At 30.0% G+C, this 25,584-nt stretch overlaps 1 protein-coding gene across 2 annotated transcripts in view; it reads right to left on the bottom strand.

The window, feature by feature from the left end:
* Positions 1-10,895: 10,895 nt before the first annotated feature.
* The window catches only part of LOC142324956 (erythroid differentiation-related factor 1-like), a 61,563-nt gene continuing 46,874 nt past the window's right edge, over positions 10,896-25,584 (bottom strand). For both annotated transcript variants that reach the window (XM_075366121.1, XM_075366122.1), the window contains 3 exons: positions 19,388-19,501; positions 17,564-17,789; positions 10,896-16,185 (listed from right to left, as the gene is read on the bottom strand). In XM_075366121.1, coding sequence (XP_075222236.1) covers positions 16,053-16,185; positions 17,564-17,789; positions 19,388-19,501 — 473 coding nt within the window. In that variant the 3' untranslated portion in view covers positions 10,896-16,052. The remainder of the gene's footprint in view (positions 16,186-17,563; positions 17,790-19,387; positions 19,502-25,584) is intronic.

Below are 25,584 nucleotides of genomic sequence, written 5' to 3'. Positions count from 1 at the left end.
AGAAGTCTTAGGTCTGAAATGGATGGAGGTGGCATGGAGGACCTGTTGCCAGGTAGGATAGCAGAATGAAGAATTGTCATCATATTAGGTAGGTAGTCTGTTATTGACTTTTACATAGTTAAAGTCAATAACTTCTATTGAAGATTTTTGGTTCAGCCAATTCCATATTATGAACTGTTAAGATGACAATTCATATCACTATGGGAGAAAATGCAAATAATTTAACCTCTCCCAAAATTTGCATATCTTTATATTTCATGATTTTTCTGGGTCTGTAAAACCAAAAAAGTAGAAATTTTCATACTTTTAGAAGATATCAAGAAAGCATGTACATCTAAATGAAATAAATAAATTTTACATTCCTAACAGCAGAAAATGAATTTCACAAGGGTTTGGGTTTAAGTATCTGTAGAAAAATTTATACTAAAATTACTATGAAACTCCCTTTATCTGAAGTCAAATTGTGTATTTTCCTATATTCTTTTTGTTCATTTAATACATTACTGTCACATTCAGCATGTTCAGCAAGTATAATCTTCAATTGTGTTGAAATCTTTATTTTTATGTGCTCAGTAAAATCTGTGAGTTATAGTTAATATATAAACCCACTTTCTATGATGTGATTTCTAAATGTTGATTCAGTTATATGCGATTTTTTAATATCCTTATTGAAAGAGTTATGTAACTAACTCTTTAGGGATCTTCAAATTTCCACATAATTTGAAAGTGAGTTTTATTATTTGTTATAATTTTACACTTAACTATTTTCTCTGAAGTGGATAAAAAGTATTTTTGTCATAAGTAATAATATTTTTTTAATTTTCTTGAGGTTACATACCTTTCTGCACGTACTTAAAACCCCTATGCAAACTAATGTTAAAAGGAATACAAAATTTCTCTCATTTGAACACACGACTGTTATTTTTAACCAAAATAAATTTTGATTCTTTTTTTATCTTGTAATGGTAGTTACTATGGTGGGATCATTTATGCTTTTTTTACATAATTAACTTAGACAAGTTATATTTTCTGCATTATGAACAAGTAAGTAAACAGGGGACAAAGTATGAGTGTATAATAACAGAAAATCGAGACCTGAAAAAAGAGTAAGAACTACTGCAGGTTACTAATTTTAAATAGTTTGTGTTAATACATCCATGAAATATCAAGGTTAAAATGGCCCAAGCATGGGATTTTACAAAGAGCCGTTTACTAAACAAGAATGCTGTTCTGGAAACGGAAGCATTTTATTAAAAGCTTATGACTGTATGTACATATACGGACAGATAAGCAGCTGTTACAAATATTACTAAACTAAATTTGAAATCACTGGGTTTGAAGATCACACGACTTTCTCATTTTGACCACTCGCCACAACCAAGATGTATTCTGCGGCAGCGCAGCGCGGAGCGCATACGGCCAGTACATCACCATATCTAACACTAACCACTCATCAGAAATCAAATAACCTCACACACAAATATAGTATTTTCAGTAGATAACTAAATCCCAAAAATTGAAAATAAATTTTTTAATAACCTCGCTTAAGTATTTTACGTAAACAATAAGATTATCTCATCCTAAAAGATTGTGTTTTCCCATATATTTCCCGATCTAATTACTTTATTCCTTTTCATATTATTATTGAGTAATTGTCACGTGCAAAGGCAAGCCTAATGTTAAATAAAAAAATCTGGCATAATTATAATTGATATTATTCAGTTTATTTGTTATTTTAAAAGTCTACGTTTACTACTGCAAGACGTTATATGTTTGTCACCGCATACGCAACTTCTGTAACTTAATACAATTTCGACCACTTCAGATTACGGTTTTGTATCAATCGGACTTTTTTTGTAGTTTCTTTGGCTGATCTTTAATTGTGAAAATTATTTTAATTGTGTAAGCGTGTAAGTTAAACAGGCAGCAAACAATGCTCATCTTCGTTAGCTATCTAAAAAAAATATTTGTAGAGTATATAATTATCTAAAAGAACTTGTGCATAGCAAGCCTAATGCTATTATTCAGGAGATTTTTAATACAACGCAGGAAGTGACCACAACCATGTGTTATGTATCTATGCGTATTGTAGAAAATGTTTGTCATGAAGGTAATGAAAATTCATCAGCCCAAGGCGAATTATGCATATATTCTTTTGATTGGTCTCGGAAAAAAATTCCTCATACAAATTGGATAACCGATCTGGACGATTTTAATATACATTCGTTCATCGTTCAATTCAAGAATTTTATGATAGAGGAGAGTATCCGATGTGCAGTAAAATTAAAGACATTTTGAAAAAAGATAATAAGTTTTACCTGGAGTGCGTATTCCACCCGAAAAATTGTAAGGCAATTAGGGTTCCGTTTTCGTAAGTGTAATGACGGTAGAAAAACTTTGATGGAGAAGTCAGACATTGTTTTTGCTCCAGTAAACGTTTTTAGGAAAATACACGAAATTAGACAAAATAATTTTCGACTAATGATTTACTTAGATGAAAGGTGGGTAAACCAGAACCATTCCAGGAAATACAACCGGCACAATTCAATAAGCAGTGGTGACCTTAAGATTTAATTCCGTTTAATTACGAGGATCGTTCAATACGTCCTTAGAAAAAGACAGAAAACAAATTATTCTGAGTAATTTTTTTTTAATTTTTCAACATAATCTCCTTTTTACTCTATACACTTTTCCAAGCCGTCCAAAAAGTAGGATTTTGGAAGTTCCTCAAAATAAGCATTTGTTTGGGCGATGACCTCCTCGTTCGAGTGAACCGTTGCCCGCCGAGCCATTTCTTCAAGTTTGGAAATAAAAAAAAAATCACTGGGAGCCAAATCCGGTGAATACGCGGATGTTGTTATAATCTGAACTTTAATTACATAATTTTGGCCATCAAAACTGCTCAGGTGTGCACCCGTGCATTGTCTTTATGAAAGAGATCTTTTTCAAATGAGGACTTTTTCTTGATTTCTTCGCTCAACCGGTACAATAATGACGGGTAATATTCTTCACTTATAGTTTGTCCTTTTTCCAAGTAATACCGCGTGCATCCCAAAAAACCGTGGCCATTACCTTGCCGGCCGATTTCACCGTCTTGGGAGCCCATTCGTCTTCAAAAACCCAGTGTTTTGACTGTTCCTTTGTTTTTGGAATGTAATAGTGTATCCATGTTTCGTCCACAATTATGTAACGACGCAGAAACTCGTCAGGATTGCGACGGAAAAGAGCCAAAACAGCCTCAGAGTCGACCACACGAAGGCGTTTATTTTCCAGCGAGAGCAAACGCGGTAACCACCTTGCCGAAATATTTTTCACACCCAATTTTTCATGCAAAATTGAAAACACTGTACCTTGCGATATGCCTGTGGCCTCAACTATTTTGCGCACTTTGTCAATCATTTCGCGGGTGGTCACTTCCACTGGACATCCCGAAGTGTTCATCTTTTGTGTATGTACAGCCACGTTTAAACTCATTTACCCAATTGTAAACAGTTGCAAACACGGGAGCAGATGCGCCATGAACTTCATCCAACTCAGCTTTGATCTCTTTCGGTGTTAAGCCTTTTAAATATAAGTATTGAATCACTACGAAACTCACTTTTTTCCATTTTTCTAAATAAACAATAGCTTGTTGCTTCAACTGACTGATAATGAGACCTCATGAGGATACAGCTGAAACTTTAAACGCACTCTAGTGAAAAATGACACTTACTAAAAGCAAACCATTTTTTGGTACTACGAACTTCATCTCTTGGATTTTCTAAGGACTTATTGAACAACCCTCGTATAAGCCACGCTGATTACTAAGAACTTAGTTTTATAAAAGACTGTGCTCTTGTTTTTCAGTCGAAGCATATGGGGGACTTCCACCAATAAATGAATAGTGATGTATTCTGAGAATGGTTCATTAATTTGCTGCGATCTTTGTTAGAAGGCTGTGTTATCACGATGGATAAAAGCTAGCTAGCTTTCTGTGCTTAAAGAGAAAGTGCCAATGACCTACACAAAAAAAGCAGAAGTTGCTTCATAGTTAGAAGAGAGGAAAGTACCACACAATCCTTAACTGTTGTTAAGGAACACATAGAAAAATATAGGCGGTATGAGTTTGACGACACTGCAACAGAAATGGGGTATGAAATTATTCAACTACCACCGTATCACTATCGGTATAACCCAATCGAGGTAATTTGGGCGCAGATAAAAGATGAGGTGGCAGCTAAAAAGAGTACATTTCAAATCAGTGACATAAAACATTATTGAAAGATGCCATAAACCACATAGCAGTAGATGACAAGAGAAAATGTATTAGACACACAGAAAACCTTCAAGTAGAAGATTTTTGAAATTAAAGAATTGCAGGATCACTTAGAACGCATTGTAGTGAACTTACAAGAAAATGCAATGACAAAATTACAACAGATTTATCAGGTGATGAAGACTTATAATTTATTTCAGGTGATACTAATTTAAAGATAATAATTTATTTTGATTCTGTGTAAAGTTTTACAAATTTTTCTGTTTTAAAGTCCATATTTAAATTTAGCCATAACATTTTCAAATTTTTGAACATCTAGGAAAATTAGGGAAATATTTTATGTAAAATAAAACGTTTCAGATATGAGATAGTAACTTATGTGCACCAGAATAATGCAATAAATATGTAAGATGAGTTGATGAAACATTGGCTTGTGAAGAGAAAAGAGCAATTCAGTACTGTATTATTGCCGTGGTGTAAGGAAATGAGGAGAAACTTTAGTCAGTGGAAGGAGAAAGAGTAAGTGACCTTCATCTGCAAGATTTCAAATCCATAATAGACACTATTTTCAACCTCCTCTCAGAAAATTAATACTATAAAATTTAAAAAAATAATCTTAATTAAAAAATGGAACTAAAATTGAGTCTTTGTTAAATTTATTTATTTATTATTTTATAAATTGATAATTTACATCTACATATTTTATAGTGTTAGTTCACTGGTGTTCTGGATGAGTAGTGCGTGAACAAATTTCTAAAGAGATAATTTATGTGAGGTTTGATGTTTTTCAGCTCTTTTTTCGAAGAAGAAGAACTAGAATACAAAATTATGGAATTAAGCTTAAACAAGACTATGATAATGTATGTCTCAGCACAGCCCAAAAATATATACTATTACATAAAGAGGACAGGGTTTTTTTGTTCGGGATAAACAAAAAAACTACCTAATTAATTGCAACCAAATTTTTACCCTTGTTTCTTGGCATAACTGAGATGTTTTTTAGGTGTATTTCATCTCGAAAAATTTCAAAAAAAATATATATATGTATCTATATTTATATATGCAGTAGTGTAGATTTCCTGGTTGAAGCACAAACTTTAATGAACTGTGAACAGGGTTTGAACTGAATTATTCGAAACAATCTAATGAATAATACTGCATAATAGAATTAAATATACATTAAAGTAATTTACCAATACAATTACATAAAGAGGAAGAGGATTTTTCCTTGTTCGGGATAAACAAAAAAAAAAATACCTGATCAATCACAACCAAATTGTTACCCATGTTTCTTGGCATAACTGAGGTTTTTAGATATATTTTAGCTTGAAGAATTTTAATTAAATATATATATATATATATATATATATATATATATATATATATATATATATATATGTAGTAATGGAGATTTTCTGGTTGAAGCACAAACTTCAAGCAGTAGTGAATTGAGATCTGTGAGTATCACTGTGTGAGCTGGGTTTCAACTGAATGATTATGAATATCTATAAACCAATTTCTAAATTTTTTGAAGTTTGAGTTTCAAGGGTTAAAAGTGATTTTGAATTTTTTTTGATACACTGTTTTTTTTTAATTTGTCGATCACAAATGAAGAAATCAACCTAATTTAACCTAAGTAAGTCTAATCTTCATGTCAATATATATTTCTTTATGTCAAAATATATTTCTTTTTGAAATTCAGCCTTGAAAGGTAAAAAAAAAAATTTGATAAATGATTGTAAATATACCCAATCCCGACTATAATAAACAAAATATTCAGCAGATTTGGATGTGCAAATACTCTTCAGATAAATATTTAAAATCCATTTTTTGGTTTTTAGTTTAATTCTATTTTTTTAAGGGGTGTGAAGGTATATGGCGTGTGGCCAAATCAACACAACCACTGCTACAGTTACTGTGTGTGTGTGAATGGCTGCATCTGGCTCTGGTGTTTTGAGAAAAAAATTTAAATAAAAAGATTGACTGATACATTAAACAAAAGTAACATGTAGCACAGGCAAAGCTGCAACGAGGAGCTAGTATAATATAAGAATATTCATCAACAGACAAGCACCAGCTTTCCAGTTTTAAATACCTGGTAACACATATTGGTTAGTACAGTACGATGGAGGTAGAAGTTTAAGAGAACTGCAGTTAGCTGGTGACAGGTTTTGTTCTTACTATCCAGGGGTTTCTTTACTATGAGGAAAATGAGTGTGGCAACTAAAATAGCTTCTCACTATGTTCCTAATTTACTGTATTCCAGTGAGACTTGAACCACGTCAGAAAGGAGCAGAAGTAAGCTGCAAGCTTAGGAAATGATATATCTCTGAAAAGCATTGGGTGTAAAACTTCGTAACAAGATCGTATTAGAAAGAGTAACATAAAAGTGACTGTGAATTCAAAACCCATAATCCAGAGGACAAAATAAAGTCAATTAAGATAGCTGCAAAATGTCTTGAGAATGAGTGAAGATAGGGTGCCCAGAATGCACGATAGATGGAAGAAGAGGACAGGGTTGGCCCAGGAAATGGTAGGAGAATGAGGTTAGGAGCAGTTTTGTGAGACAGGACTGGAGTTGAGTGAGGCAGATGGCTGAAGATCGGAAAGCATGGAGATCTATCATAACCTTGACATCTGGCAGTATAAGAAGACATGAATAAGAAAGAAAGATGGTTTTTAGATGTAATTGGAGAGTGCCCATTGGTGTTGGTTTCTGTTTATTTTGAAAGTGTTTTTTTTTATTGTGAGGCCAAGAAAAATTGTTTGTTGAATTCATAATATTTTTGTTTTAAATGTCAATAATTGTTTATATTCCCTTGGTATAGCAAGATATATCAACAAATTTGTGCAAGTACATTGTTTTTTAACATGTTTGTTGGTGAGAACCTAGCAGAAATCTTTCTGCTAAAATACTGGAAATAGGAAACCCACAATCAGGTTGTGCAACTATTTGTTACAGAATGCAAAGTAATTTTTGGTTCATAGTAATATTTAGCATGTTTATTAATTTTGAGATGTATTCTTGTGGTACTTTGTACATAGATGTTAGTGTGTAATACAGATTTGTAATCAAATGATGTTAAATTAACACAATTAAAATTCAGTACACGTTTTGACTGTCAGCAATAATATCAGCTGACACCAGAATAAAAACGGAAGACTATCACTGAAGGTAATACGTCATGAAAAACATTCTGAAGTAAAAAAATTTGTAATTTTAAATAATTTTTCACGATCAACCAATCTGAACAAAAATAAAAATAAATTAAGACATATTTACTGCTAGATATTTTTAAATCTTTCTAATTAGAATTAAATTTTACTAAATAATAACAAAGGTTTATTTGTGATTCTGCTGCAATAGAGCAAACATTTTTATACCTACTATTTATGTGGTTACGTGCAGCAACCCATACTTTCCTGTTTCTATATCCTCAATTCTTTGTGTTGTATTTCAATTCTGATCTTTCTCTCTTTTTTTTAAGAGGTTCTTTCATCATTTTCACTAGTTTTAAATGACTACATTTCAAAGATTTTAATAAATCCAGTCAAAGTTGACAGTTGGTCTTTTCAAGGTTCAAAGCAACTACTGTTAAGCAGAATTGTTTAATTTATCCTAATGAATATACAATTATAGAAGCATTAGAATAAAATAATTTATTTTAATTTGAATATTAATAAATTAATAATTTAAATAAATGTAGGATCCTAAACAAGATGGTAAACTTTTTTTGAGGTAGCTAATAAAAGAAACCTCTTTTCCTAGTTTGGAAATAAAACCAAATGTGTCAAAACTGCAGGATATGATAGAATATGATCCTTCTAAATGAAATAAACAGTGATGGCAGCAAACTGATGTTATGCAAGTAAAACATCTAATTTATGATACAAACATTTAACTTTGGAACATACCAAGTTATTATCAAAACTTGAATGATGGAAATGCATTCTTAGCTGCTGTAAAAAAAATTTCAGTAGTGGAAGATTCACTTTTACATACTTGTCAAATTCTTATATACCAGTTAAATTATATAACAGAAGTAACATTTACTGATTTATTTTAAACATTTTATGTTTGGTGTAGTGCATTGAAATCTAAAGTTATTTTAATTTTTTAAAGATACTTTTAAAAAATAAACACAGTCTGTGTTTTGAATGATTCTATATATCATGCATTCTAGGATAAATTTTCTGAATTTATTTTTATGATGTGCATGCTACTTTTTCACCAGTCAGTAAGATTGAAGCAAATCCCATTTCTTTTATATTCTGAACTGACATTTTATTACCAAACCCTACACCCTATTATCTATACTTCATAACCAAGCACTATACTTATCTACACTAACCAAGCACTGTTTTTTTAAAACATTCTGATACATAACCTTCTCTCATACACTAGATTTAAAAAGCGTCTATTTCTTCATTTGTAGTTTTCCTATTATCCAATCAAATGAGTAAAAAACCAGACATTTCAATTGAAACTTTCTTGAGAAAAATCAATTTTTAAAAAGAAGCAGTTTTGAATCATCAGAAATTTTTTTCAAGTATTCTAAAATGATTATATGGCTGTGTCCGTCCATTTAACATCAAAATCATTTAGACCAATTTTGATCATTTTCTACAATTGTTTGTAGTGGTCACAATATGAAATTTCTCCCAATAATAACCAAAATGTGAAGAATTTTTAATAAAAAAAAGTTTTCTTCCTCTGCACTATACCTCCATTGCATAATAGAGATAATGCAAATGCTATAACAGAAATATGTACTGTATGACATACAATGCAAAGTATACATAAAATTATGCATGCAGAATAAAGATCTGCTTAAAGTTCTGAATTAAAAACCTAAATACAACTATCCCCCTTACTTGTTTTAATCTCTGTAATTGTTACTGAATTATAATTATTACCTCAAGAAAAATTGTCTGAATGCTACATTTAAAGAATTTTATAGCAATATTATATTTTTTAGCTTTAAAAATTCAACATCTTAAATAAGTAGATTAACTAACAAATAAAAACAAATAGCTACCAAAACTGTTAATTTAAAATAATTGCTTACCTGATTACTCTAGCTTCATATCTAAAACTGCATAAGTATTTTTACTTCAAAAGCCCTATATTTATTGTTTTAGTAAAAATATACATAATGCCATTAAAATTGATACTACCAAGAGATAAAAGTCATCATCAATTGTATGCAGGATATGTTCACCTAACAAGTTGTTGCATGGTAAACTTCATCTTAAGACCACAATGGAATTCTACTCACATAGTACCTTAAAATATAACTATATGTCACTTAGACCAGATTTTTAGTAAATGTATGTTATAACTCTGTCACCTAGACTAGATCTTTAGTAAATGTATGTAACATTAGATCTGAATTGTGTATCATATAACATATAATAATGGAATATATTTTATTGTAATAATATAGAATGGAGCCATTTTACTAAAAGAAAAAAGATATACGTATATAATATGATGTTTCGAATTTTTAAAGGTTGTAGTTCAGTAACAAAGTTGTCTATATTCATGAGAAAAGGAATAATGATTACTGATTTTTATATTAACTTTAAAAAGCAGATACTTTTTAACTGTATATATAGCCTCCCTCCTTCATTCACAATATGGTAGAATGCTTGTATATTAGTTCTTTACAAATGTTGGTGCCAGCAGTTTTTGAACACTTAGGAGACCTTGTAATCAAAATCTAAGATGATTAAAACTGTAAGAGTAACAATTTATAAATAGTCAATAAATCTATTATGCTTGAAAATATTGACCTCTTACAACAAAAGGTTTTGTGTACAGAAAAATAAGTATACTGATAAATAGATTTGAAAATATGTTTATATGAAGTTTCATTGAAATAAATAAAAAAGATGGTATTTTAATATTATAATAATAAGCAGTACACACAATGCAACAAAATCTTTTATACTCTCTTAATCATTCTTCAAATACATATTACAATGTAAGATCCAAAATAGCACATGCACTGTTTCAATAATAACTTAATTTTATTAAATAGAAATAATAATAAATTACTGTAGTAATCAATAACAAAAATTTTTTTTTTCTAATCTCTCTTAACATCATTTACACTCGATGAATAATTTAAATTATGTATGCCAAATATCAGCACTTTTTCATTAAAAAAAATATTTTCCACAGTAATATATAACAAGGAAGTTATATTAAAAAAAAAAACAAACAAAAAAACCTTTTTTACACCACACAAAGATAACCTTACAAACATTGGTGGCAGCAGTTCGTGGACACAGTTAACAAAACTTATGCATCAAAATTTACTGATGTACTTTACTATGGAATAATAATCTAGAAATATTGTTTACCAGACCATGCTTAAAAATATTATTATACAATTAATATTATAATTGAATATAGATGCTTTATTGTAATTTTCTTAAAATTTAAAATGTTTATAGTAATATCTTTGAACTTTGTTTGAGAGCTTGTTCAAGTTCTTCCAATTTTATAATTTTTAAGCTTTTAATTTTTTACATACATATAGTATACTCACTATCCGATTTCTGTAACTAAGTATCATAAAAATGTAACACAGCTAGTCTTGTTGGAGAAAAAGGAAATCAAAATTTAGCAGAATTAGAGGTTGAAACCAATTTATTTTATTAATAACATTTTATAAAATAAAGCAAGAAATACAGAAATAAATAGAAATGTAAATATAAGACTGAATTCTTAAGTATGAATAACAAAACAGTACAAACAAGGATATGAATAAAATATAATTATAATACTGCATTTAGGAAAAATTAAGATTAAATATAATCACAACAAAAATTCAATACAAAGAGCATTAAAAAGTAAACTAATACTAAAAAGTAAAACCAATGTACACTAATGAAGTATTACACAAATAAATGTAACGCTTTAATAATTATAAATAAATAAGAATAATGTTACAATTATACAAAATAAATAGTAACATTTATGAAATATAATTTTTATATCATTTTAATTTTACTAAATTAAGATGATATAAAAAAAATACACTTATATGCATTTTTACATATACAATAAAATATTTACAACCAGTAAAGTTTTCTGTCAATTTTTTAATTTTATTTAGTCATTTATGAAAAAAAATTCAATGCAACTGTTATAATACTTCTAAGTGTAATTTATAAAAAATAAATGAACATTAAAAATTTACAAAAGTGAACTGTAGAGAAAATGGGATAGTTTAACTAAAAATATATAAAAAATAACTAACTAAGCCTAGAAAAAACTAACTAAATACTGAACGATAGATATGCATATAAGTATTATTTTCTGGAAGTTGTGTTAAGTTAAAACATTAGAAATGAATTTTTTTAATTTGAATATACTATTATTTATCTTATAGAGTACCAGACTAGAGTAGCACTCTGTAAAACTAATTCTTCAAATTTGTCTATATAACTTTTAATGTTAGATTCACAAACTTTTTAAACTTTCTTATAGTTTTCCTAATGCACACTTTTTCACTGATCAGTGATAAGTATTATGAAAATAATCAAAAATATTGTTAAAATTAAAGTTTGTAACGCTGATAGTAGATTAAAACAGAATCTACTGTGATGAGAAAGAGAATTATAATATTTAAACTGAATTAAAGAAATAATTGAATTTTTTTATAATTTTATATATATTTTCTAACCTGATGAAGCAGCAATTACCGAGAGAGTATGTACAACATTAAATAAAACTGCATAAGTAAGTATACGTATTAATATAATATTAATTAATAGTTCTAAATATTAACAAGTAGAGAGTATAAAATGGATTACTAAATGAAAACTGAACTGATCTGCAAGTTGATTTTTACTCTGTAAAATACAAATCTTCTTAATTAACAAATTTATATCTATCTTTAATGTTTTTTAATCAATTTTTTCAAGTTTAAAAAAAATTCTTTTTTTAGGATTAGTTTTCAAATATATTTTTAATTAATTGGATTTATTTTTTTAAGCAAAATGGTTATCTTTCAGCTTAAAAATAAAATTAATTCAGTTAATTGGGTTTTGTTTTTACTATATTTTAGAGAAATATTTCTTTGCAATCAACAACTGCAGCCAACAATTATATGTCTGTTTTCACTGTGATTATTTTCTTTATTTTAAGTACGAGTTAAAAAATAATATTGAAGTGAACCACTCAAGGTTTTAGTAAACAGTCTCTCTCCTGTTTCATGTAAGAGTTCTATAATGCTTATTGTCCAACTAACAAACATTCACTATCAATTCTTCAGTGACAATACCAAAATATCTTTAATATTAACTTCATCAAACGTTTTCCAGCTAACTTAATGCTGCAGTAAAAAAAAAAATTTCATCGCTCTTCTAATATCTTCTAGGATAGATTCTCTTTAAATGCAAATGCAAACACACGTTTTTAACATGTTAAAAGTACACTGAACTATTATCATATTAGTATGAAATTATACTTTATTGAACAGCAATATGATGTAACTTCTTCAATAATCAGTTACTATGATGATGACTTGGTTGTTTTTAATAATAAGCTATTCACACTATAAACAAAAACTTCACATATTTTTTCAGATTTTTGTACTTCAAAATTTCATACATGAGATCTGATATAAAACAAGATTTTTAATTAAAACAAATCAGTTTCATCTTTAATACATTAGATTTATTTTTTTTTTTTTGTTATGTATTACATTTTTTTTAATGTAGCCTTTCATCAGCTCTTATTAAATTTTATATTATTTACTGAAATTGCAGACAGATAATATTTTTTTTTTATTAGAAGGATGTTTTTCTAAATACATAATAAAGATAATAACAATAATAATAATAATATTATAATAATGTTATACTGTATCAATATTAAAAACTATAAATTTTAAATAAATCTGGAGCAAGTACAACACCTGCAAAATATAACTGTACTTAATGGAACTAAACCTTTTATATTTTTACTAATTAATATATTTAATATAATAAACCACCTCTGAAGATCAACTGTAATGAATCCAAACCTCATGTGAGGGAAGGAGAAGAATCTGGACAGTGGACCTCAGATGGGAAAAAATTATGATCATAGAACAGCTGAAATGTAGTGGTATAAAGCATATGTGTAGTGAAGAATGAAACTTTGAAACTAAAACAAAACAAAGGCACTTAATGAGTTTTTTTTAAACAAAGCCAATAGAATGAGATTCACTGCAATGGGAAACAACAATTATAGTCTAAACTTCTGATATTTTACAACTATATATACATACTTTTGTATTGACGATATAACTGAACCAGCGTAGTTTAAAAACATTCTACAATCTTTAAGTAAAGTGCCTAATGTACTTGAGTAAACTATTTTGAAAATTTATCATATACATAGTATCTTTCATAAGTTTAAGGATACCTTAGAAAAACTGTTTATGTCAGTTTGTCTTTAAACTTGTGAACTACATACAAATCTTATATCTCTGTGAGAAACAGCTTTAAAAAATACATCTTTTGGTGAAAACCGCAAGGTTCTAAGTTAGATACTTCAAATTTTATAGTCATCTAAATATTTTAAATGAGCTAAAATTAGCACGTTTTTTTATAAAAGAAATTACTATTTCTCATAAAATATGTAACCTAGGCTAATGAGTGTGATTTTCATTTTAAAGATGTGTTTTAGAGTTTTTCAATAGAGTAATAAAAAAAATTCTAAAAAATTTATTTTTTTGAGTTAAAAGGGCTTTTTTTTAAAAATTAAATTAAATTTTTATTTTTAAGAGAGTAATGTTCAAAAATGTACAAATCACTTTAAAGTGTCAGGTACACTAACTTAGAGTATCAGGCATACCAACAGTAATTAAAAATGTCAAGTTGGCACTATTATCAGCTGTTTCCCACCAAAACTGTGATGAATTAGCATTTGTTTCTTTGAGGTTAGGTTGGTGAAAAGTCTTTTTATTAACAATGGGTAAGAAAAGTGTTAGTGTAGAAATAAAATGGCAGGTAATCAGTCTCTGGAAAGCAAATAAAACATACAGAGACATTGCTGAACAATTAAAAATATCAAAAACATGTGTACAAAAAGTTGTTAAAAATTATCGTGATCAACAAACTGTCGTTGATCTTCCACAATCTGGTCGACCATGAAAAATGTCAATGAGACAAGACAGAGCAATTATAAAGGTATCAAAACTTAATTGGTCTGCTACTTTGCCTGATATAGCGACAGAAGTAGCACAAAATCATGGAATTAAGGTTAGTATTGCCACTCTTTCTAAACGTTTAAAAGAATCTGGAATGGAATCACATTTCGCATTAGCAAAGCCTCTTTTAAGCGCTGTCCACAAGTCAAAACGTTTCAGTTTTGCAAGCAAACGAAGAACTGGTTGAAAGAAGCTTGGCGAACGGTTGTCTTTTCTGATGAAAGCAGATTCCAGTTGTATTCAAACAGAAAAATTAGGATCAGGCAAACAAAAACTGAAAAGTTTCTACCAGCCTGCATCATTCCTGCTGTGCAAGTGGAGATGCTGTCTTGGTGTGGGGTTGCATAATTTCAGAGGGCGCTGGACATCTTAAAATAATGAATGGGACAATGAACAGCATACAGTACATAAAAACAATGGAAGAATTCATGCTTCCTAGTGTCCATAACCTGTTATGTTGAGAATTTCATCTTCCAGTAAGACAAGGCACCATGTCATAAATCACGAGTTACCAAGGGATGGTTTGATGCAAATGATGTGGAACTTTTGGACTGGCCTGCTCGTAGTCCTGACCTAAATCCAATTGAGAATTTATGGAATTGGATGTCACTGCAACTTGCTAAAAGAAAGCCTAAAAATAAGGCTGAGTTACGACTTCAAATCGCAAGTCTGTGGCAACAGGTGATGAAAGAAAAATGTCTGGAATTGATTGAATCAATGCCTGATAGAGTAGCAGCATGCCTAAAATCGTATGGAGGTCATACAAAATTCTAAACATTTAAAAAATAATGTAGCATTATCTCTGTTATTTTTATTTTTTATTTTTACTTGTATAAAATAAAGATTTTGTCATGAAATACTGATTTTTCGGTTATTTTTAACTTGTCCTTAAACTTATGAAAGATACTGTATATCTAAAAAAAAATAGATCAAAGTAAATTCCTCTTGTAGCTGAAGAAAAGTTACTTTATTTTTCATTTATTTTTTTTACACATTGAACTAAATCAAAGCCATTATATTGCAAATAATAAATTATTAAAGAAGATAACCCTGTTGAAATAACAGATATAAGAGAAAAATTGAAGTTTTAAATAATACTTTAAAATAATAATCTTACTAACTGAGCTGCCAATGATAGAAAATATACAATAATTTGGTCAATTAAATAATAATTATTTATTTTTATGTATGTAACTGTAATTCTTCACTGTAAAATAAACCCATTAACCAATTAATTAATAAGTACTGCTTAATGTTAATTGCAAGTGCTCACTTATCAGATAAAAAAGGGCCACAAAGAATCCTTGTGGGAATGCTCTATTTATGGTTATACAAAATAAAACATAAGTTAAACAATTTAAGATACATCTTAATTATATAAAAATGTATTTATTGAAAGTGTTATATATTTTTTATTATTTATATAAATACACATATACTAAATAAATAAAACATACAAATAAAGTCTTAAAGTATATAAAGTATATATATCAGAATAAAATTAATAAAAAAATAGGCAAATTTAACATCAAACGATAACTTCATAATTAAAATAATCTTATCTATCTATAAACACAAAGTAAACATTATGTAGACTTCAGTTTATCAATAACAGTAATTAAATGTGATATAACTCCTTTTGTATTATGTCCACAAGCCTCATCTCTCTTTAATAAAACAGAATATGCTTCTTTATATAACTGTGATAATTCTGATAACCTGAAATAATAATAAATATGTAATATTACTGGATATTCTATTTTAGAAAAATATTTATTGTCATTATTTCAAATTATATTTGAAAAGATAGGAAATAAATTTAAAAAGTTGAAAATTAAAGATTATAAATGAATATAGAAAATAGTATATGTATTAAAAGTACAGTCAACAGACACAATGTCAGATTATATACAGAACAAAAAACTTTTTAAAAAGATATCTGTTTAGAAAGAAAACCATTGAGTAATTTCACTTTCTAAGGTTGGCACAGCTGTGGGGGATCACAATTGACCTACTTGCCAAGACTGCTGTAGTCTACCAATTTCCATACCTTCCTAATGTCATTCACTTCAAGGTGTAACCAACTATGACATTTAAGCAATAATACATTTTTCAGATTTTCAAAACTTGGCTATGCAGTATCAAGCACTGTATTCTTTTTCTAGACATTAAATGTATATACACAAGTGTGAAGTAAAAACTTAGTTTCTAAGATGAGTTTGTACTGCCAACCCGCCGGGGGCCTCTGTGGCATGAGTGGTAGCGTCTCGGCCTTTCACCTGGAGATCCTGGGTTCGAATCCTGGTCAGGCATGGTATTTTCCACACATGCTAAAAAACACTCATCTCATCCTCTGATAATGATGATGATTATCATCATTAATAATAATAATAATATTATTATTATTATTATTATTATTATCATTACTAGTAGTAATAATTATAATCTGCAAATGTAGTTTACAAGTTAATCATGAAATAATGTAATAGTAAAAGTATTTTCCATACTGCAAAAAAAACTGCCAACATTTGGTGTACATAAGCACCTTTACTATGAATAAAAAATCCTATATGTTAAGCATCCCTACCAATATCAATTTTTAAAATATATTTTATTAACGAAATTCTAAATTGAAATAATAAACATGGAAAATGAGTAACAACAAACATTCCCATTAGTTTCCATTAACATGTGAATTCTACAGCCAAAAACCTTACTTTTTTTTTACATCAATATTCAATGAAGTAATAGTGTATCTGTAAAAGCAGTGTATACTCAAAGGAAATCTTAAAAAAAAAAACAGTAAATTTAATTTCATTAATAATTTACCCATATCACATGTATAATTATCTCATGAGAGAATGAGAAATACTAAAATACTAGAAATTATAAAATACTCACTTGTATTTTATAATGGAATCAAGCTTTCTAGCTAAATAAGTGAAGTTATGAAAAATTTATAATAGGAAAAATAATTTAAATTGCTATTATTTAAAAACATCTTAACAAGTACAGTAATAAAGATAACAAAACATTAATAATTAGTGCAACAATAAAAATAATGCTTTTTAATTTTTATGTAATAAATAATAAATACCTTGATTGTGGGTGTGTTATAGACAATTTGGTTAAAGTTTTTAATATGTATTGTAATCTTTGTTCCATAATATTAAGTACAACTATTTCTTCTTCCTTCTCTTTTTCCTCAACATTGCGATTATTTCTTTCATTACTATTATTAGACGCTTTATCATCATCACTACCATCCTCACAGCCAGACTCCTTATTTTCTACATCCTTACTGGAATTTTCTCTTTTACTATCTGAAAATAAATAAACTCAAATAGAATAAAAAAATGGAAAAAGAGCATTCTAAGTTACTTAACCCTTGTAACTATTGAATTAACTTTTATGGTCCTCTAAAGCTGGCTTATTATTTGTTTAATGTTAATTTAAACATATACAAAACTTTAATCTTTTATTACTAATTTTAAAGTTCCAATATGTTTTAGAAATATTTTTTTATGTTTTTCCAGTTTTGTTTGGTTTACTTTCTTTTCATTATTTTACTAGTGGCTACTGAACAATATATTTACTTTCCAAATCACTAGAAATATTACAAACATAAAAAATAGGATTTCGCTATCTTCTACTCTGTATCATAATATAATAAACACGACTCAATATTTATAACATTATCATGCAATCTAGTACATAATATCATGTTTACTGTTTACAGAGATTGAACAGTTAGTGAAAAACCACTACGAACTCATTTGATTTCACAAAACAAGAGATAACATTATTCAAATTATATCACATCAAAATTATGAAATACAACTGGCAACACTTGTATTATGTGAATATTCAAATTACTATTATATGTATTGAGTAATTATGCCATTTACACTTATTGTGTAATGAAAAATGCAGTCAAATGAGCCTGTAACCATAGTTGTCTAAAAACAAGTATACTGGAGTTAAGCAATTACAGAGTTAAATTGTAAGTATAAAATTGGTTTAATCCAAGGAAAAAGGAGAATAATAATCTCAAATTTCAGAGATTTAGAAAATAGATTTTAATGATGTAAAGCATGGATGTGTGTAATATATTAAAATCATACACAAGCTTACTTGTATACAGAAAAAAAAAATTATATTCACTTAAGATATTATGATCAAAATGAGGACGAAAGAAACAATTTAAAAATATTCTTATGCAATTTGATTTAATATGAACTACTTTATTTTAAACAAAACTGAATAAATTCTGTTAGCTCTTGCCTAGCGAATTTATGTTCATGTACATTTTATGTACTAGTCTGAATCTCCCACAAAACTTTTTTTATTTTAAGTAATTTAATAAATTAATTTACTTTGGTTTAAAATGTTGTAATTGTATTGCCTTAAAATGGGTAGAGAGATTTTATATCAGCCATTAGTTGCAAACAGCAGGAATGATGGTTTTATTTTTTGTTAATACAGCAAACTGCATTATCATAAAAATATTCAAACTTTTTTTTTTGTAAAGAAATTCTGACAAAATAAAACTATAAATTATTCCATAATGGAAATATCTCACCAAACACACCACTAATAGAATATTACTATAAACAAAACAAAACAAAACATCAATAGAATTTTAAGTGATGTGTGGATACAGAAATTTATTAAAAATGAACAAAAACTTGACAAGATTTTATCTTTTTTTATTATTATAAGTGTGTGGTGTGCGTCCAACATAATGTTATAGATCTGCTTCTCTAATTAACATTAACACAAAAAAATATGCCATTAGAGTGTGGAAATCCAAGAAATTATTACATCACAAAAATAACCAGCACATGGGTTTATTTTTATGCATTCATTCTACCTAAAGACCTAATGCTTTAAAGCTAAATTTATAAATCATAAAAAGCACCTGATTTTGAATTGGAACTTGACGCATTCATTATAATTAACATTGACCGACACTGAATCAATATATCCAAACCAGCCTGAAAAGCCTTCACTTTACCATGAACACTTGTACAACCTGTGCAGAAGAATCACAATAACATCAATCTGACATATAAATATAACATTTTTACATATAAATAAATAATTCCCAAACAAATTCTCAAGAGCTGGATTTAAATAATCTAATTAAGTTTTCATATTTCACATGTTATTTAACCAAAAAGACATTTTTATTTCTCTAAAACCAGCAATTATAATTACTCTTCAAATGACTCCAAAGCTTGTTATTTGTAAATAATCCATACAAAACTAAATGTATTACTGTAGATATTCCTGCTTGCTGAACGAAGTAGATTATCAGACCATGTCCATCATGGTCTTTTCATACCAAGTGTTGCATCACTTTTTGAGATACCACATACATACTTGGGAGTTCAAATTAATAATCTTTCAGGCAGGTTAGGTTTCTCAAAAATGCATGTTTGTAATGAAACTTTTGTCAAGCTTCACCAAGATTTCAATTAAAAGTTTTTGACTATACATTGCTTTGAAATAACTGCAGTATTGTGCATAAAGATTTAAGAGAGGAATTAAACAGTAATTACAGAGGGTACTGAATCATGCATTCACTAAATTTTTTTATCCTTAAAACAACTATGTATACTACTTTTTGAATCTTTAATGTAACTGAAACCAAACAGTAAATGAAATGTTTCACAGTTCTATTTTCCAATTTCCTGTATAAAATTTTATGCTTGTCATTGGTTTATTCCAGAGGTACTTTCTTTTTTCCTTTAGCCTCCAGAACCACTGTAAGGTATTACTTCAGAGGAGTATATGTATGAATGTAAATGAAGTGTAGTCTAGTACAGTCTCAGGTCGACCATTCTGGAAATGTGTAGTTAATTGGAACCCAATCACTAAAGAACACCGGCATCCACGATCTAGTATTCAAATCTGTATAAAAGTAACTGCCTTTACTAGGATTTGAACCTTAGAACTCTAAATTTCAAAATCAGCTGATTTGCGATGAGAGTTTATCACTAAACCAACTCTATATTTATAATTATAAAACAAGAATGGATAACACAGCAAAGTATTATAACAGAAAAGAAAGTAAAACAGGATAAGAGAATAGGAAAATCTTTTTGAAAAGTTCTCTGTCAAATTATGAAATGAAATAAATCAGAAAGATTGAAAAAATCTTTACTTCAGTTCACCAGATGTTTAACTAATTGCCTTTTGAAGATACAATTGTGGTGTATCTATCATGTGCTAGAAGCGAGGTCCAGTACCTATTATTACCAAAGGCACTTATAATTATGAAAAGTGCCTCTAAGTTCCAGTTCACTGGACCTCACTATACGGTTTATCTTTCTTGTTTGTACAAGATTACATCTCATTTTTGTAAAGCAAATCATCCTCACCTCAATGGGCAATAGAGTTACTTTGGTTGAACAGACTGCAACACACACATTAGGAATAGAAAATAAAAACATTATGTGAAAGAAGAAAAGAAAAATCAAATGAATAGTTGGGATAAATTTTCTATACTGAAATTGTCTATAAAAACTTAATGAATGTTTAAATTAACCCCTTACTGGCTTTTGAGGAGATAACGATAACTCATCATTAACCACCTCGATAAAAACTGCCATTGATGAAATAACTCATTCATTTTTATGCTGAAAAGTGCAAAATTGACCAGTTTTATTCTATTTTTTGATGAGTTACTACAATGTGTGAAATCTAGTTCAATTTTTACTCTAATTTAACAGTGAAGCGCTAGTAGCAAATCAGTTCTCTATTCTATATGTCTTGTTTCATATCCTTCTGAACAGCTGTTACCATACGTTTGTTTTTATTGTTCCTTAAGTTACATATGTGTTACTTTTATTATTTCTGTGTTATTTATCATTTTCATAATTTGACTACTATTTTCCTGTAATTTTCAGTTATATTTTTATTTTCAACTGTTTGTGTATGTGGACATGACCGTCCATAAATAAGAAATAACAGAGTTGTTTACTATAAACTAACTTTAGTAATTTTTTATGTGAGTAAACAATCTACATTTTATTATTATTCAAATAAACACTAGCAAGTAATTCATACTTACTAGTGTTTTACAATATTATTGATATGACAATTAGATATTGTAAGTGATATTTATTAGTGCAAAATGGCTTGTACATATACAGTAGGCCTGAAAAATTCCCAAACTAAATTTCTGTAGTTGATAAAAATAGCGTCATTTCTCGGACAACTAAGGAAATATGTAGTACGATGTCTGATGAGTGTGTGGACAAAATTTCATCACATTTCGTCACTCCACTCTCAAATTATATTTGGCTGTGTACGTTGTATTCACGTTGACTGTGTGCAAGCTCGTAACGTAGATCAAAGCTCGATAAAATTTTGCGTTCAACTTCAAAAATCTTTCGTTGAAACTTAATCTGTAATACATCAAGCATTTGGTGATGAAGCTACATCTCGTACTACAACATACACAAAGATGGTCAAGAGTTGTTGAATGATGATGAACGAAGCGGGAGGTCATCAACAGCTATTCACAAAACATTGCAAAAGGTATACCTCATCTTACCCTTCAGGGCATAGCAGAAGAACTACACATCAGTAAAGATGCAGTATGTACAATTCTAACAGAAAAAATGAACCGCTGAAAGGTGTGCTGTCGTTTCATTCCAAACTTCTTGACTGAAAAACAAGAACAGGTGTGTCTTTCTTGTGCTCAAAACTTTTTTGAAACTGCCAATAGCTACCCAAATATTTTACAACCAGCTGTACCGGGATGAAAGCTGGTGCTTCGTATACAATCTGCAAATGAAACGTTAATCCACTGCTTGGTTGAGTCCTGGAGTACAAAGACCAGTGAAAGTCAGACAGCAAAAATTAACAGTGAAAACGATGTTGAATCCATTCTTCGGTTCAAATGGCCTGATGCATCATGAATTTGTCCCAACTGGTCAAACCATGAATTCTAAATTTTATTTTGAAGTAATGAAACACCTGATGCTTCGCATTTGGCTTGAGTATCAGGATCCAGGCAGTTGGACTCTCTTACATGACAATGCCTTGGCACATATGGCAACAGTTTTATCATATTATGCCGCAAATCAAATCACCATCTGATCCCATCCATCCTATTCACCCTACTTGGCTCCAGCAGACTATTTCCTATTCCCAAAACTCAAGGTAAGGCTGCTTTTTCAATGTCATTCCAGCCATCCAACAAGCTTGCACCGAGCAGTTGAAGGCAATCCCACAAAGTGATTACCAAAGCGTTTGACAGACTCTGCTGGCACTGCAACAAATGTATAACTAAAGAAAGGTTCTATGTAGAGGGCTTATATGTGAGTAAATTCATTTATCTTTAAATCTGTATTTTTGTTTTATTTAGTTTGAGGACTTTTCAGATATACTGTGAAACGTGTAAATGATAGTAAAATAATTGAAATAGCAAACTTTTAATTATAATAAAATAATATAAATATATAATTTAAATATAATAAATGATAGTAAACTTTAACATTTTTTTTTACACTGCATGATAAGAAAAGTACATATTAATCCTTAAATTATCTTTTGTCATACTTCAATGCGTAGATCAAAACCATGTAAAAAAAAAAGAAAAAAGTGGGCAAAATAACAAAGGTTTAGTGGGAAAAACAAGGGCATAATATGATTTTTCACTAAAATAAAGAACCAATAAGAGTAAATCATTTAAAATATTAATTATCATAGTGTAAACAAGACAGTTAAATTTTATTGCACTCAGTTATTTGGTTGGTTATATTTCCTGGCTACCATTTTCAATTGTTGGATTCTAATTAAACACACATCCTAACCTGGTAAACTTAGAATGAGATAAGCTACATATGTAAGCTGAGTTAGAGAGTTTGTAGTGTGAGGACGTTCTATTCCTTCGCTCTGCATATTTTGTGATTTGGTCCAGATTTACAGTTTTTTAATTTGATTTGTCAGTTGTCAATTGTTGGCGAGTTGTTTTTGGATCTGTTTTTAAGTAATTAAGAGTTTGGATTGTACGATACCTTTTTCATCAGGTTTTTATATATTTTAATTTACTTGCACATGGCAATAAGGACTATATTTGTGTGCTCTTATTCTTTATCAGTGGACATTTGAATATTATTATTGAGAGGATTTTGCTACCTTGGGTAGATAGCATTGTTATAAATATTATTTACTTTTAATTTTATTTTAACTTTAACTGCTGATAAAGGAAGGTGGTTATCTTAACTTGATAACAGAGACTATTATAGCTTTGATTTTAAAGCTACTGTTATTGGGATTAAATGTAAGTATTTTGAATTTATATATATTAAATTAATTTTATTCTGATTTTGTCATATTTGTTATGTATAGGGTGTGATTAGTTTTATTTAGATACAGGGTCAACCCTGCAAGTTGAAGAAGAAATGAAGCGTGAAAACCCATTCAGGACCTCGCAGGCACTAGAGATCACCTGCGAGGGCAGTTAAGGAGGAATTGACTCCTGGAATAGCCGGGACTAGCAAACACGCAGTTGTTGAGTTGGTGGAAGTAAAAGTGCGAGAAGCATCTACTGGGAAAGGAGAAAAAAGAAAGAGGAAGACGAGTGACAAAGAGAGGGATCAGGAGGAAGAATTGTTGACCCTTCTAGATCAGCTCAAATGCATGAGCGAAGTGTTTAGGAAAGCTGTGGACAAAAACACAAAAAGAGAACTAAAGCAGCTCAGCAAGAAATGGCAAAATTAGTGAATAAGATGGCCAAGCACAAAATGGAATTGCTTGACAGGGAGCTGCCAGGGAAGTCAAAGGATCTGCAGTGCATGTGGTGGTGGAAACAAGACAGACGTGGATGTGGCTACCCAAACCCCAAGAAGGGTAGGATCAGAGGATATAAAAAAGAAATTGAACAAGGATGTATGTGAAGAGGTCCTTGTGAGCATTGAGCCAAGGACATCTTCAAGATGGTCCAAGTAGTGGACAACCCTTTCCCTTGAAAAGAAGGATGGGAAGTTATACATGTACTTGATCTGAGTGCTGTGGCACAAGGCTCTCAGAGTAAGGCATACTGGATGGTTCCGAGTGTCAGAAGGTTAGCTGAGGCAAAGAAACTCAGGAGCGGACAACTAGTAGTAGATAGTCATGGTGCAAGAAATGTATTCTGAGAGGAAGATATCAATGTAGGGGGCACTACTTATACAATAGTAGTGGATTCTGAAGACACTGAGGGAATGATAAACAATAGCTATAAACGTGTTATGAAATTGAGTGAAATGGGGGTTGTAGCACCCTATGTGGCACCAGCGGAGAGACCCCAACCTAAAGCGGTTACTTGAGATTGATAGCAAATGGGTGGGGAAGGAAAGGCTTCTTTATTTGGATGAATTCGTGAGTAATTGAAAGGTGATGAGACAAGAGAACCCAACACACACCATGGCCGTAAAGGCTAAGGAGCATCATTCCTTCGATGACTTGTTTAAATCAGTCAAAGCGAAAGTTAATAAAGGAGTGGCTGAAGTACTGTCAGTAAGAAAGGGAGCAAATGAGGAAGCCCAAATAAGAATACAAGCATTGCAGGCCGAGGAACTAAAACAAACTATCAGTCAGAGAGTTGAAGGAGTTGCAGTAAGAGAGGCTGGGCGGCAGATGTGCCTGGTTTATTTTTACATAAAAGATTTGTAGCATGATGTAGCTAAAGAAGAGGTGGCCAAATCAGTAGCAGCATATGCAGGCTGCAGTGGAGTGGAGTTGGAAGTAACTTCACTAGGGCCTGAATACAGAGGTGCACGGAATGCCACAGTCATGATTCCAGGTTTTGCAGCTCAAAAATTGGAAGCAATCAAGAGGATTCCAATTGGATGGATACACTGCCGTATATCACAGAGGGAGGAAGAAAAGTGATGTTACAGATCCAGAGAAAGTGGCCATGTGGCGGCGAAGGGCTTGGATCGTTCAAGGCTCTACTTTCGGTGTAATGGTGAGGGCCACAAGAAGAGTGTCATCAGCATGTAGGGAATGCTGAAGGAAAAGAGAGGTCACGCGTCTGAGGTAGTGACGACTGCTGGGATGAAAGAGCAACACGATAATGCATTTCTTGCAGATCAATGTAAACTGGAGCAGCAGAGCCAA

This window comes from Lycorma delicatula, chromosome 5 (assembly GCF_047948215.1).
Source record: "Lycorma delicatula isolate Av1 chromosome 5, ASM4794821v1, whole genome shotgun sequence".
In the NCBI taxonomy this organism is placed as follows: domain Eukaryota; kingdom Metazoa; phylum Arthropoda; class Insecta; order Hemiptera; family Fulgoridae; genus Lycorma; species Lycorma delicatula.
Note: the sequence above shows the minus strand (reverse complement) of the source record. Positions and strands in the feature narration are given on the sequence as shown.